We start from the raw sequence: 27,227 nt of genomic DNA on the forward strand, positions 1-27,227 counted from the left end.
AAAGATAAACTAAATAAGAAGTAAAAGAAGCCAACATAATTAACAAGTAATTATCAAGAAAGAGGAATCAAACCCTAAATCCTACTAGCATTGATTTCTCAACACCCTTGTGAGCAAGAAACACCTTATAGGGTAACCATCTAACCATCCCTAACAAAGGAGGAAATACCTATACGAGGCTTGGTCTAGTTAGATATTTAAGGATGATATTTGCGTAAGTGTTAATGTGCCCCTAACAATAACTATGGTCCACTATGATGCATCCATGGTTTTTGTTACCTAATGTTTGTTGACTTTCACTTGATCTTGAGAGGGTTTTATTAGGTGGTTCTCATCACAACAATAGAGGCTCCATGAGGTGATTTGATCCAAGTGAATCTTTACAACTAGTCAAAATTGATGTTCTCAAATGTTGAAGAAAAGGTTTCCATGATGAAGAACTCATCAAGAACTTTCCAATGACGCTTAAACGAAGTCAAACAGACATCATATGAGAAAGTTATGGCCTTCTATAGTTTTGGCCAAATAGGCAAAACGATGGGCAAGACATGACACGTGGCATCACCAAGGTTGACACATGATAGGTGTTGTATGGACGTTGACATGGCAAGCTTACTAAGCAGTGACATGGCATGTTGACTTAGCAAGTTGATTTTGCAGTGAAGTGGACCAATCAGAAGTCAACACATGGCAAACTCCAAGGCAAAGAAGGTTCAATTAGTTAGGGACGAAAAGGCCAACAGGAAATTTGAACCCCCGACCTCAACGTAACAACAGCCAGTGTTACCACTATGCCAACAGCTCATCATTATGAGTTACTAGAAGAACTTCTATTTAAAGTCAACAGAACAACCTATGGTTAAAAATTGCGCCAGCGAGGATTGACCCCACAACCTCTGCCTGACGTTAAGCCCTTTGAAACAATGCGCTAACAAGTTATTGTCGTGTGTTGAACTAACAGTCTTAAGCCCATGACCTCCGTGCCACCACCAACATCCTAACCACTGCACCAACTACATGCTTTGTATGGCGGGGACCAGAGTATTATATTTGAATTCAAAATCAATCAAAGCCCTAAAAATCAAAACCAACTATGAAGAGATCCTGCGACCTCCAACTACATAACCAGCACCTTCGCCAATTTTCCACAAAGTTGTTTTATGAAGGTTGTTGAAACAAAGTATTGTTATATTGTAGTATTTCTGTATATGTTGAAAAAAGAGAGTTTTTGATCCCTGTTTTTGGCTGTCCGAGAGCAAGAAAGTGATGTTTTCGATACCACAACCTCTATAGTAGACTTGAGGATGAATTTAGTTTACAAGTTGTAGACCTAGTAGATGTAAACATCACTTTTGCATCACATCATAGAGCGGTCACTCACTGGAAGTTGGTCTAGAGAAGTAGCCCAAGCTGGTTGAACTCTATTATCAACCTGCTTTTTTCTTGTCTCTCTTTTTTTGTTGTTTATTTCTTCATGCCAGCCTTTTCATTTGTGCACTAAGTTAATTCACACTTATAATTAATGGAAATCAAGTCATGAATTTTAGATCAAGTTTGATAGCAGAGCAAGTGTGATAGGATTTGCAAGTGTTGAATGCTTACAAGATCTACACACAAGCGTGAGAAGGATCGCTTAACAGTACAACCCTAAAATTGGCTCGAGGTGCTCAACTCAAAGATGAGAAATGCCATCACTGAGAGGAGGAAATCCTTTCGATTCCAAGGCGGATTTTCGTGAAACATCCATGGCAATGAAAGTTGGGGTGGAAGAGTTGTATCGTGAACGAAAGAGAAGAGTTGTATCGTGAACGAAAGGAGAAGGGGCTGGTGATCCTCCTAAGACTCATCCATCCCTGACATCTTTTTCTTCTCATTCGAGTGAAAGTTCTTCAAAGAAGCACTCTAAGAAAACTACATCCAATTTCTCTTTATAGAAACTTGATCTTATGTTTGATTTTCCAATATATTACGTGAACTTAATGCTGAGAAGTTGGATAATTGGATCAGACAACTTCAAATCTATTACAAGATTCAAAAGATTGTGGATGACAATGCAAAGTTCCAACTCATCTCTCTTCGACTAGGTGGCACAACCTTAATCTGGTGGGAGAGTAGAACTCAAGAAGATCTCCTTCGAAATGGTAAAGTAATTTCTTCTTAGTATGAGTTTGTAGTTGCATTAAACAAACAATTATATCCATTAGGCTAAACCCAACAAGCCATAATGGATTGGCAAATATTAAGGCAAGGTAAAGGACAAAGTGTTCAAAGATATATTCAAGAGTTTAAGAAGAAAGCTTTAACGTGTTTAAGAAGAAAGTTTTAACCATGGGTATTTCTTTATATACATAAGAAATTCTTGACCATGGGTGTTTCTTTATATACACAAGAAGGGGGGCTCCCCTAACGAGTAGAAACCGCCAAATCCACTTGAGTCTACAAATCTTGTTGAACAAGAACCACCTTATTGTAGACCTTGTGATGCACTTCATGATGCTGCTACTTTCCCTCTTGTGAAGAGAATTATGGATAGTGGAATGGCAGGAACAAGTGATCAGATAAATGGGGCTGAATATGAAGCCCTTTCATTGGGTCTTGTAGCAAGAGATCTAAAGGTTAAATTGGTTAGTGTTAAGGGAGATTTTGATCTTATCATTCAGCAAGTCAAAGGTAAGTTTTCATGTAAGAATGATAGACTCAGGAAATATCAAAATGTGGTCTAGAACACTAGAGAATTGTTTGATGCGTTTAATCTTGAGACTATCCTCGTTGAAAAGAATGGTCATGCTAATGAGCTTGCAGTTGTCGCGTCCAGTTTGTAGATATCTGATGAAATGATAAATGATAAAGTCAAGATGGAAGCTATCTTTAGGCCTTCAGTTCCTGATAGTGTTGAGCATTGGCAAGTGTTTCACAATGACAGTCAAGTTGTTCGTTTTCTGAATAATTTAGAAGAATTTCAAAATTTTAACATTGGCTATAAAAAGGATGTAACTATACTGAGAATGATGATGTAACAAATGCTACTCCCAAAGGTCAAGTAGCGAGTAGAATTTCCTTAAATTTTTTATCTGCTAATATGAACAATCTGAAAACAATTTTTCTTTTCACATAGACCCAAAATTTCTCTACCAAATAGCAGCAAAATATAACAAAAATAAAAGACGCAATTTCACACAATAAACAACACAATTTTTCTAGCGAACCCAACTGGGAAAACCCTCGCTTGCTTCAGAATTTTATCGAGAAAAACTGAGCAATAGATCTCATACAAATACAAGCTTGTTTCAATCTAAAAATACAAGGATTCTCCTACCTATCCTAGGCCTGAAACCCCTGTTTGATCCCTGATCTTCTTCCTCCTTGTTTGTGCAATTATGCACCCTATTAAATAGGGAATTTCCCTATTTCTTTGCACACTCCAAGAGGAAATTGCTCTCCACAATAACTCGCACAAGAAAACTCATGCAGGATTTTGTGGTGGTCATTATGCTACAAAGACTATTGCCCACAAAATTCTTAGAGCTAGTTATTATTGGCCTTCAATCTTTTCAGATGTGCACAAGTATGTTATGAGTTGCCAAGCTTGTCAATTGTTCACTGGGAAGCAAAAGTTAGTTGCCCTGTCCTTACAACATGTGGTTGTTAAGACTCCTTTTGAGCATTGGCATATGGATTTCAATGGAAAATTCGGCTAAAATTCTAGTAATGGCTACTCATGGATTTTAAATGTTATTGATTATTTTACTAAATGGGTTGAAGCCATTCCTACGAAAAATGCCACTAAAAAGGTTGTCATGGATTTTCTTGAAGAAAAAATCATTACTCGATTTGGCATCTCAGCTAAAATTACTACCAATAATGCTAAAGCTTTTAGTTCTTCATAGTTTTCATCTTTTTGTTTTAAGTATGGCATTATTTTGTCCCATTCATCAAGCCACTATCCTCAAGGAACTGGTCTTGCTGAGTCTAGTAATAAGAATCTTATAACCATTATCAAAAAGATAGTAAGGGACAATAAGTGGGCTTGGGATAGAAAAATCAAGTATGCGCTATGGGCAGACAGGATTACGAAGAAGAAAGCTACCGGAAAGAGTCCCTTTGAACTTGTTTATGGCTTGGATGTAACTCTACCTGTGCACCTTAGGCTTCCAGCTTATCAACTCCTTCAGCGTTTTTGTTCTAATAAGGATGTCATGCAGCATAGAAGTGATTAGACAGTGGAGTTGGATGAAACTCATAGAACTGCTTTTGATCATATTTGCAAATATCAATCTAAAGTTAAAAAATAATTTTGATAAATATTCTCGAGTTAGACCTTTTCAGGTGGGAGACATGGTACTATTGTGGGATCGCAGGAACGAGAAGTCGGGAAACCACAGGAAGTTGAACAGTGTATGGCTTGGACCTTACATCATCAGAAGAACCGCCAGACAAAATTAATTCCACTTGAGCACATTGGACGGTGAACCTCTCGACTTACCTGCAAATAGTTGAATGCTCAAGTTGCTCTACAAAGATGACATCTGATGCCATTGGGCATCTTCTGTATTATATTTCTAGCCCTACTCTCATAGATTAGATTTCATTTATGTTATTATATTTGATTTCATTTTAGTATTTTAGTTCATGTTCTTAAGTTAGATTCTATTTCATGTTATTAGAATAGTTTTTAATTCCAACATTTGATATTATATGATGATTTTAGATATATATCTTAATGGATAACTGCCTTATGTAATTTGTGTGGCTTGGATGCAGATTTTGGATTCTCGCATTCCTTCATGAAGAAAAGCATCCCCACGTGGAGCCAGATGTTGACCACTCAACTGTCAACTACCCCATGAGCAGAGTATATTTTAGAAAATTCCATCATACTCAGAGCAGTCAGAATTTTCAGACTTCATAATTATCGTGTCGCTTTTGGTCATTATATTGTATTACAAATTCTGCAACCCTATGGGGTCATGATGTAAAAATGATTCTAGTATGTTGAATATAAAGCCATGTAACACATCTAGGTAGCTTAAGATTTTTGCTAGAGAGTTTTCACTCTAGGGATTTTTTTCCTTAGCTAATTATTTGTGTTTCTCAACACTAAATAATTTTTTAAGTTTTTCTCCCACGCGTCCCCCAAAGCTAGAGTGAGGCTTGATGGTAGGGTCTTAGGTGATTCCTAGTGTATAGAGGCGATGTAAAATGTCATACTAGATCATGTCTAAAGTTATGCATAATTTGGTTGCATATAGAGGTAAGTTTTTAAATAGTCAAAATTCCCCTTCTAAACAGGGGTTTTATGTAATATTTAATGTAAAAATGTAAAAACTGTTGTCAATAGAAGTTGCAAGGGGTATGAGTACTTAAATTTACACCTCAACTTTCTATCTAGGCACACTTTGACAATGGAAAATTATGTCTATACCCTACAGTCATATTTTTAAACTTTTGCCAAAAAATGGCAAAAAAATTAGCCGGAAATTGGTTAGAAAATTACAATGAAAGAAAATTAAAATTCTCTCCAAGTGAAAGATAATTAAAAATGGATGTGGACTTTCCCAAGAACGAAATCTCCACAAATCAAGCAGGAAAAGTCCCATAAGAAATTTGTTGGTCCATAAAAGCAGCTAAATTCCCAAATAAATCGATTTTTCAATGAGATGGTCCAACTTGGTTATGTTGAAGGAGAAATTTTCGAGTAAATTGGGAAAAAATATTTTTTGGACCAGGATCAAATTTTTGGTCAATCCAACTCCATCTTTAAGGGAAATCGATCTCCATCCTCAAGATCAGAGCTAGCAATCATGGGACAAGATTAATTGGACGTGGATCAAGCCTTCAACTAGTCGTTTTCTTCTAGGATCAAGTCAAATTTGTGCAATTCGTTGGACCTAGCCGTTTTCACTTGGAGAGGGATATGGATCTCTCATTTTTCTAGAAATTGAGCTCTAAGCTTCACACTATAATAGATGAAAATTTTCGAGCTCTTGGCTAAGTGAAGCTCTACTGAATTTGTAAGTTTTTTTGAGCAATAAAAGAAAGTCTTTGGGGGCAAAGCTATGGTGTTATTCTTCAGTCTTTTATGGTAATATCATTCTGATCTATTGTGCTTCATATTATACTAATGTTATGGCTTGTTATTTCCATTTGTCGTTTGGTTTTATTGGTGTATAGTTACTTTGCATCATTATTTGAATTGAAGAAACACTTTAGATTGGGCAAATCTAGTGGATTTTCGATTGAACCCCAGGACTTCCTTCTCACTATGCCATCCAATTCTTGTGGATCTAACAAATTTTTTGAAAGTGTGTAGAAACCAATTTCATTTGATCAGATCATGAGCACTTGGGAACGTTCTCGGCTGAACCAACTAACTACTCAAGTCATAAAAGCTAAAGAACCCATAGTGGAATTTTTCAAAGATTTATCATACAAAATTTTGAGGGAGTTCTCTTGCCATTTGCTCCATAAAAACATATTTACCTTCCTATTTCTCTAAATTATAGTGCTTTACTAAATACATTTGGCTAATATAGAGCTTATTGTTTGCTAATCAAGGAAAGGAGTTGTACACATACTCCTTTAATTTAGCTTCACATTTTTTTGTAAATAAATTCATAAAGTATAGATCTAACCCTTGTATAAATTTCTTTCACCTTGTATATATTTGTTTGTCTCTTTGGCTTGTGCGGATCCAGCTAAAGGCAGGAGGTTTTCTCTTGAAATATTTGTAATTTGTACTTACAGGTGGATTGGTTGTACATCAAGGAAAAATCGAAAATTTTGGAGGATCAATCACACTTGATTGTGGCTTTGAAAAACCTCCTTTTCCCCTGCTATTGTGTCTACCCTAGTTGCTAAGGTTTGAAGGTTTCCAAATTCGAACTTTGTATAGAATACATTGTTTGAAGGCTTGGAGATTAATTTATAAATTGTTGGTAAAGACCGCAAGCATTTGGAGGTTTTTATCCCCTAGCCAAGAGCTTAAAGAGGTCGTCATCTTTATCTGGTTTGAAAGCCCTTGCTAACTTGGATGTTTTGCAGAGATAGCTGAGATTTTTTTAGGGTTTGGGGTTTTAAAATTTGAGAAATTAATTATAAATATTTTTTTTCAAAATTTAATTAAAAATTTTGGCTATTTATCTTGTCTGGCCAAGAGTTATTAAAGTTTATTTTCTCCAAGGCCGAGAACATAAGGAGGCTCCTCTTAGCCCCTGAATCGAAGGGTTTTTGAGAGAAATTTTGTGGCTTTAAAAAATTTAAATTGAAATTTTTTTGGAAGGAGTCCTTTTCCTCCTAGGCCGTGAGCAATTTTCATCATCTTGTACAGCTAGGGTTTGATTATATAATTGATTTCAGATTTGTTAAGGAATTTCTTGTAATCCATTGTTAAAAGGCCTTGTATAATTCCTCACAAAATTTTGTAGCTTAAAGAGAGGTGTTGGTGTTTCAATGTTTGGATCTGTAAACCTCTTCAAGATTGTGGAGGCCTTCTCCTTGTCTAATGGTATCTCTCTCTCTCTTTGTAAAATTAATTAATGAATCTTGTTTCTTGAGGGAGCTAGGGATTTACTCCCATTGTATCCCACCTTCTAGTTTAAAAGGGAGGATTCCTTTTGGTGGTGACTAACATCTTAAATTAGTTTTCATTTCGTTGTCATCTTAAGCTTTAGATCTCAAATTTTAGCTTGTTCTTTTGCCCTCATTAGATTAGCTTTAGTTTCATGATGATTTGCATCTTGGATCTAATCTCTTGAATTGCTTCATTTTGGTCATTGTTAGATCTAGATTCTATTGCTTGATCTAATTGTTGTTGATCTCTTGGCTACTTGGTCTAATTTGCAGTTGACAAATTCTTGTCTTTATCTCACTTGTGTTTTAGATTGAAGTATTATATCTCAAACAATTAGATCTTTTTAGCAATCTCATTTGCCATCATTTGAAATAACTACTTGTGCTTTATTATGCTCTATTTGCTCGTAAGCACTCTTAAAAAAACACAATAAGTGAAGTGACATTCTTAAATCTTAATCAATAACTCATTTCACTTTAAAAGCAATCTCTATTAAAACACTTGTGTTATTTCTCTAACGCTTTGTTTCATTGAGTAATTTCTATTTGCTTCATTAATCATTGTTGTAAGCTAATCTCACTGCAATCTTGCGCTCAAAGTGCTCATCATAATCTTTGATTATAAGCAGATTGGTATTTCTCTCTCTGAAGCATATTTTTCTAATTGTATCTCATTGAAGCGTTGCATTTCATTTGCATATTAGATCTAGGCCCGCATCTCTAAAATTTACCTCCAAGCATAAGCTTGTTTGATAGAAATTCTAGGACCAACTTCTCTAACGTTCATTCAATTTGATAAATTGGAGTTTCGAGTAAGGTTAAAACACGAGACTTACTAGTTCTCTTGCAGCCAAGCCCTTGTAGGAAGAAAGGCACGTGAATTGTCAAGGAGGCTAGGTGGGTATCATTAATGATGGACTAAGCACCTCCTCAGCCTATCCTTCTTGCAAGCAACCCCAGTCCTTACCGAGTTTTGAGAAATTGAAAGGAAAATTCACCATAGATTAGGCATACAAATTAAATCGACCAAGATTCTTGCATCACACATAGTCTAGTCTTGCATTCATTCATCTAACATTGCTTCATCTTGCATTTGTTGATTTCTGAGCATTTCATCTTACTTGCAATATTGCATTATATTTCTCTTGTACTTGTCATTTGAATTACTTGCTCATTGATCTATGATATTGTTTTATCTTCTCTAAACATCTCTTCAAGGTACAAGTCTTGTTTACATTGCAAGTTTTATCTTATTGTTCATATTTCAATATTGTACTAATGCTTGTTTTGCAGACTTGCCATTGTTGTAACTTGAAGCATTATTTTCATTTGCAAGTATTATATCTTTATCTGAGCATTGTTTATAAGGCACTGGGCTATCATCTATCATCTTTTATATCTTGTTGAATATTAATTTAATCAAATCTATATCTTCTTATATCTGCATTGTTCATTAATAATCATACTTGCTTATTAATCATTAATTCAAGTTATATTGAGTAGTAATTGCCTTGCCCTTTGTCTCCTAGAACTTTTTGTTTTCAACAAGTTTCCTTTCATAACCATCTTTAGGGACTACCCCTCATAGCTTGCCTAGGAGGGAGCTTAAATGGAAAAAGTAGGGAATAGGTGAGAGCCCCTTCTTTGAGCGTTGCGTCTTAAAGACTGTTAAATTGGCAACTAGGGCCAAACTCCATGTGGGTCAGCTTATTTATGGCAGCTAATATTTTTATTGGATCCCTCTCGTCGAGAGGTGTAGGATTGATCTAAAGATCATCCGATTCCGATAAGTATTTATGGAGATATGAATTTATTTTGATTATGTAATTATTATCAAGCCAACCTGCTCTTACGTAGGCTCAAGAAGCCCAAACGTCATGTCTATTCATCATCTACACGTTAGTATAAATAGAAGAGGATTTGATCTCATTTGGATACAATTCTTGAGTGATCTCCTCCTCTCCACGTCTTGGGTTTTTGGAGAAGGAGTGAGACACCAAGAGAAACACACGTTGGCCCAAAGATGATGCCCTACCAACGCTGTCATGAAAACCTACCAACGCAAATCATGGAGACATCTATACGCAAGTCATGCCAAACGTTGTTCTTGAGGCACTTACATGCTGTAACATAAATGGTGGCCGCAGTAATAAAAGGATGCTATCAAGCTGCAGTGATAATCTCGTTGTCCTGAGGTGTAGCCACCGTCAACGCATGGTAGCCGCAGTCACAGTCCTGAGGTGAATGGAGCCGCATTAAGGTTAATGCAACGGTTGTCAAGGATAGGGGAACCGCAATCTAGAAAGCTGAAAACCTAACATGCAATGGAAAAGTTACGAATACTCATACACTGTCCCCAACACGCAGGTGGATTCATGGATATATATACACGCAGGTGGATTCATGGATATATATACACGCAAGTGACTTCATGAATATATATTCGCAGGTGGACTTCATGAATATATATATGCAGGTGGACTTCATGAATATATATACGCAGGTGGACTTCATGGATATATATACATGCAAGTGACTTCATGAATATATATACGCAAGTGGACTTAATATATATATGTAGGCGGATTCATGGATATATATACACGCAGGTGACTTCATGAATATATATACACGCAGGTGACTTCATGAATATATATACGCAGGTGGACTTCATGAATATATATATATGCAGGTGGATTCATGGATATATATACATGCAGGTGACTTCATGAATATATATGCGCCGGTGGACTTCATGAATATATATACGTAGGTGGATTCATGGATATATATACACGCAGGTGACTTCATGAATATATATACACAGGTGGATTCATGGATATATATATACGCAGGTGACTTCATGCATATATATACGCAGGTGGATTCATGGATATATATACAAGCGGGTGGATTCATGGATATATATACACGCAGGTGGAATCATACAAAGAACCTTCATGAATGTATATACGTTGGGCAGTCACGCTGGGCAGTCATGGTTATACATTCGCTGAGCAGTCTTGATATGATGCATGGGCAGCATGAAGCATGATGATGCATGGGCAGCATGGGCAACATGAAGCATGATGATGCATGGGCAGCATGGGCAGCATGAAGCATGATGATGCATGGCCAGCATGGGCAGAATGAAGCATGATGATGCATGGGCAGCATGGGTAGCATGAAGCTTGATGTGATGCATGGGCAGCATGGGCAGCATGAAGTTTGATTTGCAACATGGGCAGCATGGGTAGCATGAAGCTTGATATGATATATGGGGCAGCATGATGAATATGGACAGCATCATGAGATGTATGGGCAGCATAATATATGAGATCATGTGCATGGGCAACACAATGATACATGGAGCATGAACAGTATCATGATGAATGTAATCATAAGCATGGGCAGCTTGATGATGAAGAGACCATGGAAGATGCAGCATGATGAGCAGCAGAGCAGCTCAGTCATCCAGGTCCAGCACTGTGATAGGGCAGCATGGTGCTACATGGTAAGGTGCGACAAATGGACAAGATGCAGCACTACGATAGGTGAAACCGTCACCTTCGAGAATCAGTTGAAGCAAAATGTCTTCAACTGATCTCATCGTTATACGAAATGATCTATGCTAGATCTAGATAATTCAAAGTGTTGACTTCTGTTGTAACTGTACTATCTCTCTCTCTCTCTCTGCTAAACTTTGAAGATAAAAGAAGATTTGATCAAAGGGTTTCCCCACACATTGTGGGGTTTGTCCCTGGCTCGCGCCACATCTTGTGTCCTCTTGTCTTGGCCTGTCTTCTGTGATTTATATTTATGTTCTATCTGCAATTTATCTTAATGCTGATGTGATTGCTAACTGTGAAAATTTAAATAAATTGCTCTAGCATAGAACATACCTAAAATTAACATGGTATTAGAGTTGAGGCGAAGACAATGCCCAAGCAAGAGTGAAGTCAAAGCAGAGAATGTTATCAGAATGACGCAACGGAAGTTTCTGATGGCCTACCTAAAGATCTGGGAAGTTCGGATCTAAGGGTGGAAGGAAAGGTAGATGTCTTGATGATAAGTTTGGCCCTTATGCGAAGGAGTGTCCAAATGGCAAAGATGCAGCTCATCAAGGACACGGCTGACTCTTCAAGGAAGCAAGGAACCCCAGGAATGGAAGTCGAAGTTTTTAAGGTGGCATTCGTCGATGGAAAGGTACGTGTTTGAAAATAGAATTTTCAAAGATGCTTTTGAGTTCAGGGTTGTATTAAGTTATAGGAAGTCCACTAGGGACCATGTCCATTGACACATAGCACCAGAGGTCTGTGGGTCAGATGGTGACAAGGATACCTGAATTCAAAAAGAGCATGAAAGTACATGTCTGAGATGTACCGAAGGAAAATATTTCAAGGGGACCATTCCACTCATGTAGCAGGTCCACAGGTGTGGAACAACCCGAGGGGTTTGAGATTGATAATCAGGAATCTCACATATGCAGGTGGAAGAAAGCCCTCTATGGCTTGAAGCAAAACACCCTAGGCATAGTATGAGAGGATCGATAGCTGTCTGATGAAGCTGAGATTCACTAGGAGTGAAACCAATCCAAACCATCCGAAGGTTGTGGATGATAGACCTCTCATACCAAGCACCCTCTAAAGACAACCTATTTCAAATAGGTGCAAACCCTCTCACTTGCAGAAGTAAGAGGGAGTTGGATTTCGGATATGGAATGATAAACTACAAACCTGTGACTACCTCAAGGATCTCAACTTTCAGAAGTTATATGGTAGTGATGTTGGACCAGATTTGGGAAATGCCTCTGAGTCTCATAAACTCATTTGCGTTGATGTTCTTGGTGAACTTTCGTCCGGACATATGTTTTGCAGTTAGCATGGTGAGCTCATATTTGGTTGAGCCTCACTGGATTGATGCCAAGGATCTTCTGAGATATCTTCGGGGCACAATCTCTCATACATTGCCGGAAATATGAAACTGCATGATTATTCGAACACTGACTTGGCAGGCAATGTGGAGGAACATTAGAGCACTTCTCAGTGCTGGTTCTCTTTGGATTCTGCTTCAATATCATGGGTGAGCAGGAAGCAAAAGTCAGTCGTTATAAGCACCGCCGAGACCGAATACATAACTACGAGTATGATCTCGTATGAAGCTACCTAGTTGGGGAAGCTCTTCAACGAGCTGTCTGTACACATGATGAATACCACTGTGATTCTCTGTAACAACCAGAGGTGGGATTCGATTATTGAGGAATCTCGTATTCGGCAATTGCTCCAGCAGATAAACATCAGATACTACCTTATTTGAGATATGGTAAGTCTATGAGCAAGGAAGCTCCATCGCTATGAGATGATGTACAAGTCGTTACACTTTGTCTAAGCCTCAAGGGAAAGATCAAATCTGTGATTTTCCCGAACGACTTGGAGTCGTCAAGAGACCCTTGTACAAGGGTCCTGCATGTTGCATACATTGAGCTCTGGGAGCTCTAGGGGCTTGCGGTTCTTACTGGAGCAACATAAGACCCAAGGTGACTCACCCTCCCCTGGTGGTGCGCACTGGAACAAGATGATTCGCTCTCTTGTGGGACAAGATGATTTGCTCTCTTGTGGAACAGGATGATTCGCTCTCTTGTGGGACAAGATGATTTGCTCTCTTGTGGAACAGGATGATTCGCTCTCCTGTGTAGCAGGATGATTAGTTCTCCTGTGAGGCCTGGATTGATGTGTTCTCCATGGTGATTGTAGCAAGATTGATGTGTTCTCCTGTGAGGCCTGGATTGATGTGTTCTCCATGGCAACTGTAGCAGGATTGATTAGTTCTCCTGTCGAGGCATCCTACCCATGCAGTCTGGGACTCATGGGAAGTACCTCTCATCTGATCAATGAGCAGGGAAATGAAGTTAGGGACCATAGTAGCATCGATGGACGTATCGTTGTATCTACCGTACTCCCTATGCTAAGATGACCTCCATTGATCTGGGATCAATGATATTGGTCTGGGACCAGTGAGAGTTGTACCATACTATGACGCTGACTTCGGGTCAGTTGAGACTGGTCTCGGACCAGTGGTAAATACTCTGAGATTGACTTCGTGTCAGTGTAGGACTGGTCTGGGACCAGTGAGAGTTGTACCATACTATGACGCTGACTTCGGGTCGGTTAAGACTGGTCTGGGACCAGTGGTACATACTCTGAGACTGACTTCGTGTCAGTGTAGGACTGGTCTGGGACCAGTGAGAGTTGTACCATACTATGACGCTGACTTCGGGTCGGTTGAGACTGGTCTGGGACCAGTGGTACATACTTTGAGACTGACTTCGTGTCAGTGCAGGACTGGTCTGGGACCAGTGAGAGTGGTACATACTATGACGCTGACTTCGAGTCGGTTGAGACTGGTCTGGGACCAGTGGTACACTCTCTGAGCCTGTGATACTGGTCTGGGACTAGTGGTAGGAGTAGTACCCACAATGACGCTGACTTTGGGTCCGTTGAGACTGGTCTGGGACCAGTGGTACGCACTATGAGACTGACTTCGGGTCAGTGGAGAATGGCATGAGACATTCTCGATCAATTCTTCTTCTTCATAGTTCAGGCTGTTCAGCAGAGCTAAGTTGAGCACAGCAGAACAGAGCCAACAGAGCAAAGCTGAGCTAAGCAAAGCAAAACAGAACAGAGCCGCCAGCAAAGCCAACAGAGCTGAGCAGAGCAGAGCAAAGCTAGCAGAGCTGAGCTGAGCTGAGCAGAAAAGAGCAAGCAGATCTGAGCAAAGTTGGGCAAAGCAGTGTAGGGCACTGATGGCAAAGGCAATACAGTCGGACTTATGGATCAGCAGATGGAGTTCTCCCTAGTTGAGAGAGAGTGTTAAATTAGCAACTAGGGCCAAACTCCATGTGGATCAGCTTATTTATGGCAATTGATATTTTTATTGGATCCCTCTCATCGAGAGGTGTAGGATTGATCTAAAGATCATCCGATTCCGATAAGTATTTATGGAGAAATGAATTTATTTTGATTATGTAATTATTATCAAGCCGACCAGCTCTTACGTAGGCTCAAGAAGCCCAAACATCGTGTCTATTCATCATCTACACGTTAGTATAAATAGAAGAGGATTTGATCTCATTTGGATACAATTCTTGAGTGATCTCCTCCTCTCCACGTCTTGGGTTTTTGGAGAAGGAGTGAGACACCAAGAGAAACACACGCTGGCCCAAAGATGATGCCCTACCAACGCTGTCATGCAAACCTACCAACACTGTCATGAAAACCTACCAATGCAGATCATGAAAACCTACCAATGCAGATCATGGAGACATATATACGCAAGTCATGGCAAACGTTGTTCTTGAGGCACTTACATGCTGTAACATAAATGGTGGCCGCAGTAATAAAAGGACGTTGTCAAGCCGCAGTCATAATCCCGCTATCCTGAGGTGTAGCCACCGTCAACGCATGGTAACCGCAATCACAGTCCTCAGGTGAATGGAGCCGCAGTAAGGTTAATGGAACCGCTGTCAAGGTTAGGGGAACCGTAGTCTAGAAAGCAGATGATGATACATGAGATCAGTTGAAGACATGTTGCTTCCACTAATTCTCCAAGGTGACTCCTTCACCTATTATCGTGTTGCATCTCGTCATCATGATGCACCTCACCGTGCTGCACCATGCTGCACCCATCATCACAATGCTAGACCTTATAACCATGTTGTACACATCATACTGCTGCACCTTATGTTACACTGTTGTCCCATGTGTCATAACCATGTTGTCATACAGCATGTCTCATGTGCTTCCAGCACCATGCTTGTCATGTTGTCCATGCTTGCCACTGTCCCATGTACCTTTGTTGCCATTTCACAACTATCCCATGTATCTATACAGCACTATGTACCTTGTTGTCCCATGCATTTATACAGCACTATGTACCTTGTTGTCCCATGCATCTATATAGCTCTACGTACCTTGTTGTCCCATGCATCTATACAGCACTATGTACCTTGTTGTCCCATGCATTTATACAGCACTATGTACCTTGTTGTCCCATGCATTTATACAACTCTATGTACCTTGTTGTCCCATGCATCTATACAGCACTATGTACCTTGTTGTCCCATGCATTTATATAGCACTATGTACCTTGTTGTCCCATGCATTTATACAACACTATGTACCTTGTTGTCCCATGCATTTATACAGCACTATGTACCTTGTTGTCCTATGCTTTGTTGCACTAGTTAGCAGTTGTCCCACTTGCGCCACTGCTGCTCCTATGATTGCTTGTTGTCCCATTTGTGTTTGCAGCACCATGTGACCTTGCTATCCCATCTTCCTTTGTTGCACCATGTGACCTTGTTGTCCCATCTTCCTTTGCAGCACCATGTGACCTTGTTGTCCCATCTTCCTTTGCTGCACCGTGTGACCTTGTTGTCCCATCTTCCTTTGCTGCCAACCCACCATACAAATGTTGTTGTTTGTCACTTCATTACTATTGTAATTTCTGGGACTGGTTAGGGCACACAACAATCCCTAACCATCCTCAAATCTGGCCCAGAATTTCCCTTATGAAATGCGGCCTACCCTAGTGTGAACAGACCTCATTTAGATGATTGTGTCTAGGGTATTCTACGACTACAGCTAAGGCTTCCTTAGGGCTGCACCTAGGGCTTCCTTAGGACAACATCTAGGGCTTATTTAGGACAGCGTTAGGGCTTCTTTCCATCTGCGTCTAGGGCTGCCTTCTATCTGCGTCTAGGGCAGCCTCTTTTCCTCCAACGTCTAGGGCTTCCACTCCTAGATTTCTCTTCCACTAAAACCCAAGACAAGTGGAGAGAAATCAAGATAGAAGTGTGTGTGAGAAATGACTCTCAAGTCATCTCCTTTTATACTAAAAAGTTGAGCACATGTGGGGTTTATTTGGTTGTTGGCCAACCTTGATGAATTGGCTTATAACACAAATAAATTCATAACTCCATGAATACTTATCAAAATCGGATGATCTTTAGAACAATCCCACACCTCTCGATGAGAGGGATCCAAGAAAAATATCAGCTGCCATAAGTAAGATGACCCACATGGAGTTTGGCCCTAGTTGTCAATTTTAACAAACTTGTACTAAACCAACCAGTTCGGTGACCAAACAAGCCAACAACGATTCAAATCACTGATCTAAACCAGTTTTCGTCTCAAAATAGTCGCAACGGTTGGTTCAGACCAGTTCGGTTCGATCTTGATAACACTAATTTAAAGGCGTAATCCATTAGGGAATGAAGTATTCTAGAGATTAGTGATTCGAGTAGCTGAGTCAATCGGCCGAGTAGCCCATCCCGAGTATCCCAGCCCAGCTATGACTGGCATCGACTGGATCGAGTACCGGCATCTACACCTGGCATAGGAGTCTGGGCCGTGTCTCAGTCCCAGTGTGGCTGATCATCCTCTCGGACCAGCTACTGATCGTCGCCTTGGTAAGCCATTGCCTCACCAACTAACTAATCAGACGCGAGCCCCTCCTTGGGCGGATTCCTCCTTTTGCTCCTCAGCCTATGGGGTATTAGCAGTCGTTTCCAGCTGTTGTTCCCCTCCCAAGGGCAGGTTCTTACACGTTGTAGAGATGTTGATACTCGGAAGAGTAATTTTGGGTTTTTTTCCATCTTTGGATCTAGCATGATTTCCTAGTTCAACAAGAAGCAAGTAGTAGTTGTTATTAGTTTATCTAAACTACAATCTATTGCAGCTTCATCTACTTGTTGTGAAGCCACCTAGCTTCAGAACTTGATTATAGATGTGACAAATCAATTGTTGGAGCCTATCGTTGTTTGTTGTGACAATCAAAGTTGCATCAAGATCTCTAAGAATCCATTGTTTCACAACCACTCCCAACAAATAGACATCTAATACCATTTACTCCAGGTTATCTTGGTGTATGTTCCTAAGTTGCAAGTGGTTGATATTTTGATAAAGTCCCTAGCTAAGAGGAAGTTCAAGATGCTGAGGGAAAGGTTTGGTTTGGGAGAACACCTTCCTCACAAAAAGGGAGTGTTAGAATCTTACATAGTTGCTCCAAAGTTCTTCTCCCTTCAGCCTAGGCAAGCAGCAACAAAGATGACAAAGCTGGAGGGTGCACTTGTTAAGGTAGTCTGTTTTATGAAACCTCTTTACACATTCTCTTCCATAATAGACACACTTCCCTGTGTGAGTGCTTTAATGCTAAAGAAGTATAGTGCTTTGATGTTGGTGACTACACTTGATGTTGGGCACATAACTTAATGGGCATGGCTCATTTTTTACAGTTGTTATATCCTAGTGGTTAGTTTGGATTAGTGGATTGATTCCTTTCATTGATGAGCAATAGTGAAGCACACTTATGCTCAGGAGTTAACCTCTCTCATAATGGGACACACTTGCGAAGGGAGTTACCCTCTCTCATAATCGCGCATTCTTATTGAGGTTGATATGGTCAAGTTTAACACACCACTTAGGGTCAGTAATTACCTATTGTAACTCCCCCACTCTTCTTCGTCTGTAATAAGAGAAGAGGGAGCACATTAGCTTGACAAGTATGTGAGGTAGAAAGTGTGTGTTTATCAGTGTATTGTTATGAGAGCGAGTATTTGCAGCAAGTGCGTTTGTTGCTGTGTAATTTCCTTCGTAACAGAGTAATGTAGCTAGTAGAATGCACTGTTTGTACTCCTGAATTTGTGGAATATTGTTTTAACAGATGAAAATCTGAAGTTTTGATAGGTGGTTCCTAGACTTTCAGTTCGTAGCTGAGGTTGTATTCTTTTAGTGCAGATTGCAGATCTGGACTATTGTTAAAAAAATTAACATCACCCTTGTTGGATCAAATGACTGCATTCAATAAAGTTTCATATTATCCCATATCCCCGTTTTATATTGGACAGGCACCCTTTTACAGCTATAATATATATGCTCATAAAGAAATTGCAATGCAACTATTAACTATTTATGATTTTAATTATACGTTCAGAAGATTGCAAAAACCTCCTTGATTCCATTTGATCAATTTATGTCAACAGTGTGCATTTTATGTCATACCATTTACATGTTAGGAAACAAATCGCAGTGCAACTATTAACTGTTTATGATTTTAGTTGTGTTCAGAAGCTTGCCCCATTTGATCAATTTTTGTTAACAGTGTGCACTTAACTTCATATCATTTACACATTAGAAAACAAAAATAAAACAACTTGGCACAGTGGCTAACCAATGCAAAGTGTCAAAATTGAATCATTGACTAAAGTTGCACGCACTCCGTTCACCAACAGACACAGGGTTGGTGAACGGATTATATACAAAATTACAGTCAGGCCCCATTGGTTCCGGGTATTCTCCAGATGACATCATCAGAAGGTGCATTAGCCCCTTTTTTGTGATTGATGACTTTGGTGAGGAGCCCTCTTCTTCTTTTCTCTCACCGCATTCCGCTTCTAGCTCCAGCATGCCCTGACATATGTATTTTATGCTTGACATACTTTTAAGTAAGCACTACCTTTTATTTCTTCAGGCTAGTTATTTTAATTTATCTCTTTTTCTACTTTTGATAGAGTAGTAATAGGAACTTTTTTTTCCCACACCCAATGTATTTACAGTGGATGTACTTTCGAGTGCCGTTGACCTAAATTTTGGGTATTCGTTGTACGTTAATTAGATTATTTTATATTCATTGCCTCGGTCGCAAAACTAGTTCCACCAGCATAATACCTTTGCAGCGAGCTGACTTATTCCACGAAGCAAAAAAAAATTGACGTTCTCTATAATATACAACATTTGTATAAGTATAATCCAGAACATATAAACCCCGAGCCCAGTAGGCTAGCTCTAGTGGTTGAATGCTTTATACAAAAGGTTCTGGAGTCAATGACTCAATCCCCCAGCTGGCTACCTCTGTTGTATGTCTTACTCAATGTCCCTACTAGACCAAGCATTGTCGTCAACGCCAATAAGTTTACACTATACCAACCACAAAATGTGAGGAAGTACCTGAATTTCCCTGCGAGGTTGTCTTTGGAAAAAAGTTCAAAACATATCATAATTACAGTATAATCCAATTGGATTTCAACAAATATTTGTCTTAGTATGATTCAGAATATACCACAATCGCAATACAATACATCGGAGTTCATCAAATACAGCCCCATTTTCGTACGGAGTGTTTCGACTGGCGGTGATATTAAAGTGAAACAAAATCCTCAACATAGAATATATAACTTTGATTTGTAGTAAACGTGCAACTAAGAATGCATCATAAACACAATAGTCACAATGAAGCGGTCCTGAAAAGCACACTGGCACCTCCTCCCCGGTCAGTGTGAAAAGCCTAATAAGCACGGAGTTACAAGATTTGGCAGCTAAAAAACAATACCCGGTATCTATAAAGCTCAGTCATTTATAATTTTTTAACCATGCCCGAAACAATCTTCACTCAAACTAGGTTAAATAGAAAGAAGCGTGTCTAATGGACAGGAAATATTATTTTGATAGGTAGAGATCCATATCATTTTCATCTCGGCTTGAAGGGTTTGGTACTTGGATAGGTAGGGATCATATCATTTTTCACCTTCGATTGGAGATGAGGACTTCGATTAATTGAAACGTAAATTTTCGCCATTTCTTCAACACGCTTGATCACTTTTTCCATTATTTTGCGATCAATGAAAGCTTTTACAGAACCAAAAAATAAATAAATTACAGTTCACTGACCTGGTTCATCAGTTCCGTCTGCACAATCACAAAAATCATCATTCAGTCGCTCACGAGAAAATGTCTTCGACCCGTCTTTGCATTTTATTCGCTCGGACTGAAATAATTTCTCGTCTGGAACACAGAAACATAATATCAAATTACGTCTTATCAGAACTCAGGAAATGAAATCCAGTCACAATGCCGATCGTTAACGTGAGGGTTGATCTCAAATGAAAGCAAAAAAAACGATTGGGACCTTGAGGAGGAATTCCGATGGTGATAATGTTATTTTCAGCTGATCTGGCCAGTGTAATAAATCCCAAACAAATAAAACACAGCGCCCTGTAAAACCCTTTCATTTTCTGAGCAGGCCGGGGTTTTCGGGGCATGAAAATTCCGTTTCCCCTCCAACCTACTTGAAAAATATGGCTGGATGCGAGATTTTCAGAATTTACAATGCAAAACTTCCAAATGGAAAAGGGATTAGTAGAGCGAATTCAGAAGAGAAAGGAATAGTGAAATCGAATCGATTCATTCTGTCAGCAACGTCTTCTTCCCATGGATCACCATCTCTGCAATTCCTCGAAAACAACCACCGGCGGGTTAGGGATTCGAACTTTTGACCGGTCGGAATCACCAAGCTTGTTTCTGGTGAATCGACAAAAATATGTATATTTCCACCTTCGTCTATGTTTACTGTGTGTTGCATTCACGGGTGCGTGAAGTCTCCCTTTTCTCCTACAGTTAATTTATAGTCAACATTAGAGTTTTATTTAAATTATATCATGAATGGGTTCTATTTTATATAATTTAGGGAATTGGTAAATGGGTTAAAATTACTTCCACATATACACATTTGCAAGGGGATTTATTGGGGCGGGGGGTGTTTACGGTTCTTACTTGAGAGAGAATATTTCAAAGTAAAATATTTTTTTATTGGTTTTTATATTATATATTGATACTATTTATATTTTTAGAAAATTTTAACTGAGTTGGTTGTCTTTTATGTATAAATGTTTCTCAAGGACCAAGCATGTTAATATTAATGGCACTCGAACTTGAGTGGGGAGAATAATAGGGATTCCTCTTTACCATTCGAGCTACATCCACTTCAAAAATGTAAGTAAATTGTTAAAAGAGAAGGAAAAATTATGAAGTATTAAAATTTTAAAAAGGATAAAATGAAGATAAAAATCTTAAAACTTTGACCTTAAAATTTTTTATAAAAAGTTTTAATATTGAAAATAAAAATATTAATTAAATGTTATTTTTTATTTTGGAAGATGTTTGCGAATTGGAGAAATCATGTTTAAAAAAGGTTCACCCCAAGATGTTGTCAAAGAAATCATGTTTAAAAAAGGTTCACCCCAAGATGTTGTCAAATTGTAGATGTGTGGGTTTGGTTATTGTATCAGAGGTCCAAATGAGTGTAGGTTGTATGTTGCAGTAACCAATTTACCATAGCTCCTAGTAGCAAAAGGGATGAAGTGTCGCAAATGTGGGGATATTCCACTCAGTTTTGGCCCTACAACTCATTAATATAGTTATGTCATTACAGTCAACTTATGCTTTCACTCACTATATTAATGAGGTGATTCTTATCACAAACACGCAAGACAAAACAATACATGCACACCAACATAGATGAGCAAGTTAGCACATTATTAGGGGGAAATGTTAAGGTCTTGCCATGACCTCCCTACTTTGGGTGCTCAGTTTTTATTCAATCAAGGTATGAGGTGATCTTCTTTGAATATGGCCCATTAGATTCTTAGTTGTTAGTTGCTTAACGTAAAAATGACTCGCTTGATTAAAGATAGTTTAATAAGGCTTATTGTGTAGTTAGTATACATTAATGATGGGACCACAAATAGTTAGAATCTTTGCTATTAATGAGTTATTTATAAAGCTAGAAAGGCAAGGTATGTCTTGTGAAGTGTCCTTATTATAATTAAGGTTGTGCTCATAGGAGGTTGCCCCCTTTGTAGAGGCTCGTGAACATTGTTCACTATTTTGGAAATCTTTCATATAAGGGCTATATTCTATAGGTTTAATTTTATTTGCTCTTGTATTTGCATTTTTGCATTTAATTCTTTAGATATTGTTAATGTTCAACGATTTTTGTTGATTAAATATGTCACAAGTGCTATAAAGTTGAGTTCAATTTATTGAAAATGTTAGCATCGTGGAGCTCATCCAAAAATCTAGACTACAATAATCTAGGCACATGCATTATTATGCTTCTTTCTTCAATACCATGACAATTGATGATGAATAAGGACTAGTTTTGGGATGAGTAACCCCTATGTCCAATGCTTCGTGGATAATTTTCAATTTCATTATTATGTGCAAAAAGGATGTTAGTAAGGATGCACATTGGGTGGTTGACTACCTAGAATTAATGGAATATTATGATCATGCTTCCCTCATGAGGAGAATGAGTCATGGGGTATGTCAAACACCTATTGATGTTTATTCAATGTGAATTATAAAACAAGGTGGATAGCTTTGTGGTGGTTTTTCCAAACGGTCTAAATTGTTGTGGATTAGTCAATAATGTGAGAATGATATTTCTTCAATAGTTTTCATGTATCGTGAGTGCTGATAATTCTAAGAAGTCAAACATGAGCCCCCTGAGCATATGTTACTCGCATCTTTAGTAAAGCTCCTATACAATTCTTGGAATTCCATGGTAATTGAGCCCAATATTTGTAACCATTATGCACCTGATCCAGGTGGATATTGGTGGCCACCTGCCAAGTCCACCTGGACCCCCACCATTGTCTTTCTCAGCATTTTCAGTTTCCTTAATTGTAGCACAACTTACTATTTTTAGCAGTTTTTCGGGTCCTGAACTTCCGGAGCCGTTTTGAGGCCCTAAACGACGTTTTTTGGGAAATCTGGGGGCAACATGGGTCCATGGACCAATGTTGCCCTTCCCAAAGTGGTAGTGCTCGGATAGATCTTTCTAACGAGCTATTGTACGCGTCAAACAGAGATCGTATGCCAAAGTTACGACCCCGGGAAGTTGATGTACCAATTTACCCAAACGGGGCCCACAGTTTGGCGTTTCATCTCCTAGGGTTAGGTTTTGGAATGTTAAGGGTTGTCCATTGTTTCTCAACAATAAATAGGCCTTCGAGCCTCATTGTAACACAGTTCAGAGGCATGTAGCCATCACATCTCTTCTCAGAGATAAGCTACTATCGCCCTAGCTAGTTTATTGCCATTTCTGTTTGTAAGCATATTTCAGTATTTTCCATTAATGAAATGAAGTATTATTTCCGCTGCATCTTTGTGTATATGGTTATCTCTGTAATTTGTTGCGTTCCTGTTTATATGGTCCACTGTCTTCTTCTTCCCTTGAGGGCGTATCATCAGGAAAACAAATTTCCTGGTTTTGGAAATGATCTTACTGCATTGTTTTGCAGTAATCAAAGAGATGGCGGCAGGTGGTGCTACCTCTGGTATCCTGAACAACTTATTTCCCAATGTAATAATAACAGCACGGGGCCTTGATTTATACACAGCATGTCGCTTCCACAAGTATGGTTGTCCTAGTAATACATCACAAACTTCAAGGGGAGCAATGTCACACAATACCTCATCCGTGAAGGGCTTGATGTTGTATGGAAGGCGACACTGCTGGCTCACGCGAAGATCTCGCCCTTGGTGAAGCCACCCAATGGTGTATGGTTGTGGATGTGCTGTGGTCGGTAAGCCCAACCGCTTCACGACCTCTGCCGAAATGAGGTTCTTTTGACTCCCGCTATCAACAATGAACTGTATCGGGGAGCCCTTTACCCACATCTGGGAGTGGAAGAGACGCTCCTCCTCCTCTGGATCTTCGGGTTCATTTTTCTGGATCTTTGCGGTAGCAACAGTGGCGCTGGGATCCGCATCAATGATATGCTTCCCTTTTTCATACCCCTTATCGGGTTCTGACTCAGAGTCGGAACATGCATCTGATTCTGAAACCTTTAGCTCAGCCACCAGTGACTGCTTGGCCCGACACTCACTTGTGTTGTGAGTGGAGCTCTTATGGAACTCGCACCATTTTCCAGTGTCCTTTCTCGGCTTCGCGGCGTTGCTCTTTGCTTGCAGCTTCGGCTGGTTGTCTTGGGCTGTCCCGCCTTGGCTTTGTCCTTTGTTCTGTGGTTGCCCGATAGTGTTGGTACAGAAGAAGGATGGGACGTGGAGACTCTGTATTGACTATCGGGCACTGAACAAGATCACTGTCCGTAATAGGTACCCGATCCCGCGGATTGATGACCTCCTAGACCAACTAAAGGGGCGAAATATTTCAGCAAGATCGATCTGAAGTCAGGATATCACCAGGTACCAATTGAACCCTCAGATGTGTGGAAGACTGCCTTCAAATCCAAGGAGGGCCTCTTCGAATGGTTGGTCATGCCTTTCGGATTGACGAATGCTCCTGCAACCTTTATGAGGCTAATGGATGACATCTTGCGGCCATTCACCAACTCCTTTGTAGTAGTATACTTGGATGACATTCTGATCTTCAGCCAGAGTTGGGAAGAGCACCTCCACCACATCCGACAGGTTCTCCAAACACTGCGGCAACACAAGCTATGTGCCAATTTGGAGAAATGCACTTTTGGCATGACCGAGGTTCAGTATCTGGGATACATCATTGATGAACAGGGGGTGCATGTCGATCCAGCCAAGGTCCAAGTCATTCGGGATTGGCCCTCTCCAACCACTCTAACAGAGCTCCGCAGCTTTCTAGGTCTTGCCAACTTCTACCGCAGGTTTGTGTTGGGATTTTCTCATATTTCTTGGCCCTTGAGTCAAGTCACCAAGGGCGGGGCGAAAGCAAAATTCTTTTGGTCTGAATCTCAACAGAAGTCATTCAGGGAGTTGAAGGATCGCCTCTGCACGGCACCAGTGCTCGCGTTACCAGATTTACAACAACCATTTGAGGTCGAGACAGATGCCTCTGACTATGCTGTTGGGGCAGTCCTTACTCAACATGGACATCCAGTGGCATATCACAGTGAAACACTTTCAGACACAGTCCGGAAGTACCCCACTTATGATAAAGAGATGTATTCCATTGTACAGGCCTGTCGACAATGGAAGCATTACATTTTGGGGAAGGAAACGGTCATCCACACAGACCACCGACCTCTGCAGTTCATACAGACCCAAGGGAAATTGCAGAATGATCGCCATCAGAAGTGGTCTACATACCTGCAACAGTTTCACTTGAATATCAAGTATAAAAAGGGCAGCACCAATAATGTTGCAGATTGCCTCAGTCGACCACCGATCATGGCGCTAACCACCGTGCTCAACTCTTGCGGGCACGAGACTTCTGATTGGCCACTTCTCTACAAAAGCGACCCAGAATTCGGCCACACATACCAGACACTCTTGGAGGGTCGGCAAGTTGCAGATTTTCACCTCCAGGATGCCCTATTATGCCACCTCGGTCACCTCTGTGTTCCTTCAAGCGAGCGTGCCAAGATGATTTGGGAAGCACACTACAGTCGGGCTGCTGGGCATTTCGGGGTCGAGAAAACAGTGGCAGTACTGCAAAACTATTTCTATTGGCCGAATCTTCGACAGGATGTTGGGAAGTACATCCGATCATGTACTGCATGTGCCATTGCCAAACCGACCATTAAGAAGCAAGGCCTCTATACCCCGTTGCCTACCCCTAGTCGACCTTGGGAATCCATCTCCATGGATTACATGTCAGGCCTTCCTTCCACTAAGCATGGAAATGACTGTGTTTTTGTGGTCGTCGACAGGTTCTCAAAGATGGCCATTATGATGGCCTGCAAGAAGAATATCACAGCAGAAGCCACTGCTAAACTCTTCTTTGAACGAGTGTGGGTGCACTTTGGGATCCCGCAGTCTATCATCTCAGATCGGGACAGTCGGTTCCTCAGCACCTTTTGGTCCAGTCTCTGGTCAATGCTGGACACCAAACTCACGAAGTCCACAGCCTTCCATCCTCAAACTGATGGCCAGACGGAGGTTGTCAATAGGATGATTGTGCACATTCTGCGCATGTATAACTCAAAGCATCCACGCACATGGGATGAGAGCCTTCCCTACGTTCAGCACAGCTACAACCGAGCTCTTCACAGCTCCACTGGCCATAGCCCTTTTCAGGTGGGTTTGGGATTCCAGCCACTATGCCCCATTGATGTGGCCATGCCACTTGCAGCTACTCACATGAATTCAGCTCATGTCCAGTCCGAAACAGATAAGGCCACCAGCTTCATTGAGCGAATCCAACATATTCGCCAGCAGGTCCATGACATTCTTGAGAAATCAAATGCCAAGTACAAGCAGCGACATGATCAACATCGGGTGCCACACAAGTTTCAGGTGGGCGACAAAGTCTGGTTGCATTTGCAAAAGGAACGCCTTACTGGAGCCTATCGAAAATTGAGACCACTCCGATATGGTCCTTACACCATTACTAAGGCTATGGGAGACAATGCATTTGAGCTCAGCATTCCCCCATTCCTTGGCCTGCACCCAGTATTTAATGTGGACCGCCTTCGGCCATACTTTCCACCATTGTTAGACACATCCGACATTGCAGAACAGCTCAAACCCACAGAATTAAATCCAGATTGCATGGAACAAGCTGCAACTGATCGGATCATGGACACACAGATCAAGAACACTCGCCAACAGAATATCCAACTGTATCGAGTTGTCAAAGCGGGCCAGCTCCTTCAGCAGGGCAAGTGGCTCACCAGGGAACAAGTTCAGCAGAAGTTTCCTCATCTCATGGAGGAGCTCAACGCAATGGGGACCATTGCTTCCTAAGGGGGGAGGAATGATCCAGGTGGATATTGGTGGCCACCTGCCAAGTCCACCTGGACCCCCACCATTGTCTTTCTCAGCATTTTCAGTTTCCTTAATTGTAGCACAACTTACTATTTTTAGCAGTTTTTCGGGTCCTGA

General features: G+C 40.3%; 1 protein-coding gene across 2 annotated transcripts in view; it reads right to left on the reverse strand.

The window, feature by feature from the left end:
* The window catches only part of PSL4 (calmodulin-binding protein), a 225,626-nt gene extending 204,616 nt beyond the window's left edge, over nt 1-21,010 (reverse strand). Inside the window, exons 1-2 of one of the 2 annotated variants that reach the window (XM_089432256.1) lie at nt 20,533-21,010; nt 20,295-20,408 (exon numbers count right to left, since the gene is read on the reverse strand). In XM_089432256.1, coding sequence (XP_089288382.1) covers nt 20,295-20,408; nt 20,533-20,665 — 247 coding nt within the window. In that variant the 5' untranslated portion in view covers nt 20,666-21,010. The remainder of the gene's footprint in view (nt 1-20,294; nt 20,409-20,532) is intronic. The other variant, XM_089432255.1, reaches the window with a different exon arrangement.
* Nucleotides 21,011-27,227: the final 6,217 nt, after the last annotated feature.

Source organism: Pinus tabuliformis, chromosome 5_1, assembly GCF_031772625.1.
Source record: "Pinus tabuliformis cultivar Carrire ecotype Pingquan chromosome 5_1, CPIR1, whole genome shotgun sequence".
NCBI classification, from domain to species: Eukaryota; Viridiplantae; Streptophyta; class Pinopsida; order Pinales; family Pinaceae; genus Pinus; species Pinus tabuliformis.